The 2,500-nt window shown below is 45.6% G+C and overlaps 1 protein-coding gene across 1 annotated transcript in view; it reads left to right on the plus strand.

Annotated features, from left to right (window-relative positions):
- mrps5 (mitochondrial ribosomal protein S5) overlaps positions 1-2,500 on the plus strand; it is a gene marked incomplete at its 5' end in the record, with an annotated part of 27,109 nt that overhangs the window by 11,358 nt on the left and 13,251 nt on the right. Inside the window, one exon of the mRNA XM_080849457.1 lies at positions 586-620. Coding sequence (XP_080705583.1) covers positions 586-620 — 35 coding nt within the window. The remainder of the gene's footprint in view (positions 1-585; positions 621-2,500) is intronic.

The following is a 2,500-nucleotide window of genomic DNA, read 5'->3' on the forward strand; positions in this document are numbered from 1 at the left end:
GCCACACAACAATGTTGGTGGTATTCTTTGTCATAGGTAGCTCAGGCCAGTAGGAGGGGAGAGAAGGGGGTAGGGAAAACAAAAATAAAAAATAAAAATACTCCAGGTCAGCTTTGGGAGTTCAGGAGTCTGACCGCAGAGGGGAAGAAGCTGTTGTTGAAGCGTGTCGTTCCAGCTCGCATGGATCTGTAGCGTCTTCCAGAAGGTAGAAGTTCAAAAAAGTCATGGCTTGGATGGGAGGAGTCTCTGATTATGTTCTTTGCACGATTTAAGCTATGCTCATTATACAAGGAGAGGACTGATGGAAGGTCACAACCATTAATGTTGGAGGCTTTTGTCACCACTCTCTCCAGTTTCATTTTTGTGTGACTGTCAGAATTTCCATAGGCAGTTATTGATGCGGTGATGACACTTTCTATGAAGAGCACTAAAAGGTGTTTGTTGACATGAAACTTTTTCAGTTGTCTGAGGAAATAGTCTTTGTTGGGCTTTTTTGATAAGGTGGGTCTAGTTGATTATTATGAAAAAATGTAACTTTACTTCCTATTGTCACCCATTTTAAACATCTTTTTTGTTTTCCCCCAGAAACGTATGAAGATTTTGACTCCCGTGTGATCGAGGTAAGAACCCACTGTCATACTCTGATAACCAGCTTCACGTGACCCCACTAAAGTTTGTGTGTGTGTGTGTGTGTGTGTGTGTGTGTGTGTTTGCTTGCATGTGTGTACATGTATTTGTGCATATCGGTGTCAGAGAAAAAGCAAGAATATGGGAATATGGGATTGCTTTGAAGAATACCAACTTTCTGTGATGTCAGGCATTTCAGTTCCTCAGAGAGGTGTGTGTGTGTGTGTGTGTGTGTGTGTGTGTGTGTGTGTGTGTGTGTGTGTGTGTGTGTGTGTGTGTGTGAGAAAGTACTGTCTCACTAGGGTATGCAGCAGCAGACTCATGAGGCTTTCAGATCAAAGTTGCTGAACCTCAGCTGAACTCAATGAGGCGACACACACACAGAGGCTCCGCCCAGGGACGGACTGGCCGTCGGGCATACCGGGCGTTTGCCCGGTGGGCCGACGTGCAATATGGGCCGACAGTCCCGATTTAAAAAAAAAAAAAAAAAAAAAAAAAAAAAATGTATTTTTTTTTTTTTTTTTTTTTTTCCATATAATGGTCTAACCGGCTGGCCCACGAAAGTAGTTCATCAGCGGCCCTATTGACACTGGGGTGGCCCAATCACATCCCCTGGGCTGACCCAACACCAACCCCTTTCGATTTGGACCTGCCTACATAATGCATTAGGACGGTTAACAATCTCAAATTTTTAATTTTTTTTCCCCATATAATGGTCTAACCGGCTGGCCCACGAAAGTAGTTCATCAGCGGCCCTATTGACACTGGGCTGGCCCAATCACATCCCCTGGGCTGACCCAACACCAACCCCTTTCGATTTGGACCTGCCTACATAATGCATTAGGACGGTAAACAATCTCAAATTTTTAATTTTTTTTCCCCATATAATGGTCTAACCGGCTGGCCCACGAAAGTAGTTCATCAGCGGCCCTATTGACACTGGGCTGGCCCAATCACATCCCCTGGGCTGACCCAACACCAACCCCTTTCGATTTGGACCTGCCTACATAATGCATTAGGACGGTAAACAAACTCAAATTTTTTTTTTTCCCCCATATAATGGTCTAACCGGCTGGCCCACGAAAGTAGTTCATCAGCGGCCCTATTGACACTGGGCTGGCCCAATCACATCCCCTGGGCTGACCCAACACCAACCCCTTTCGATTTGGACCTGCCTACATAATGCATTAGGACGGTAAACAAACTCAGCCTGGCCCATGGCTTGACAGGTGCACGCTAGTCTGCGGCCCATTGGCTGTCTTCTTTAGTGACTAGGGGCTCGTCCAATCATATCACCAAACACCTTCTACCTTTAGCTTGGTCGGTGCACAGAAACGCACGTTTCGTTAGAATCCTCCAGTCCAAAATGGAGAGAAAGCGAAAAGGGGGTGCAGAGAAACCGCGAGATAAGAAGAGGCTTGCTTTTCAAGCCAACGCTGCCAAATGTGCCAAAATATCACAAATGTTTGCCACGGCAGGGCCATCATCAGCTCCCGTGGATGACAGCCAGGGAGATACGATACAACGACCTACGGTAAGCTTACTGATCATGAATTAAAACGTCTCTAAAATATGTTTGACTTAGGACCTATGTTCTATGGCCAAGTTCGTTTGCATTGTAAATACAAGACAAGTCTGGAGCAATTACACTGATTTATTTATATGTTTAGTAATTTAATACATAATAACTAGGGTGACCAGACGTCCGGATTTAAGCCGGCCAGTCCGGATTTCCAATGCCCTGTCCGGCGTCCGGCGCAGCATCAAACCGGACGCATATTTGTCCTCCTTTTTGGAGTTGCACTGGGCCTAAAGAGCTGCGCTCTAGAATATTTGCCTGGATCGCAGTCTAACACATGATTGGCTTAAAGCT

This window comes from Sprattus sprattus (assembly GCF_963457725.1).
Source record: "Sprattus sprattus genome assembly, chromosome: 12".
Lineage (NCBI taxonomy): Eukaryota > Metazoa > Chordata > Actinopteri > Clupeiformes > Clupeidae > Sprattus > Sprattus sprattus.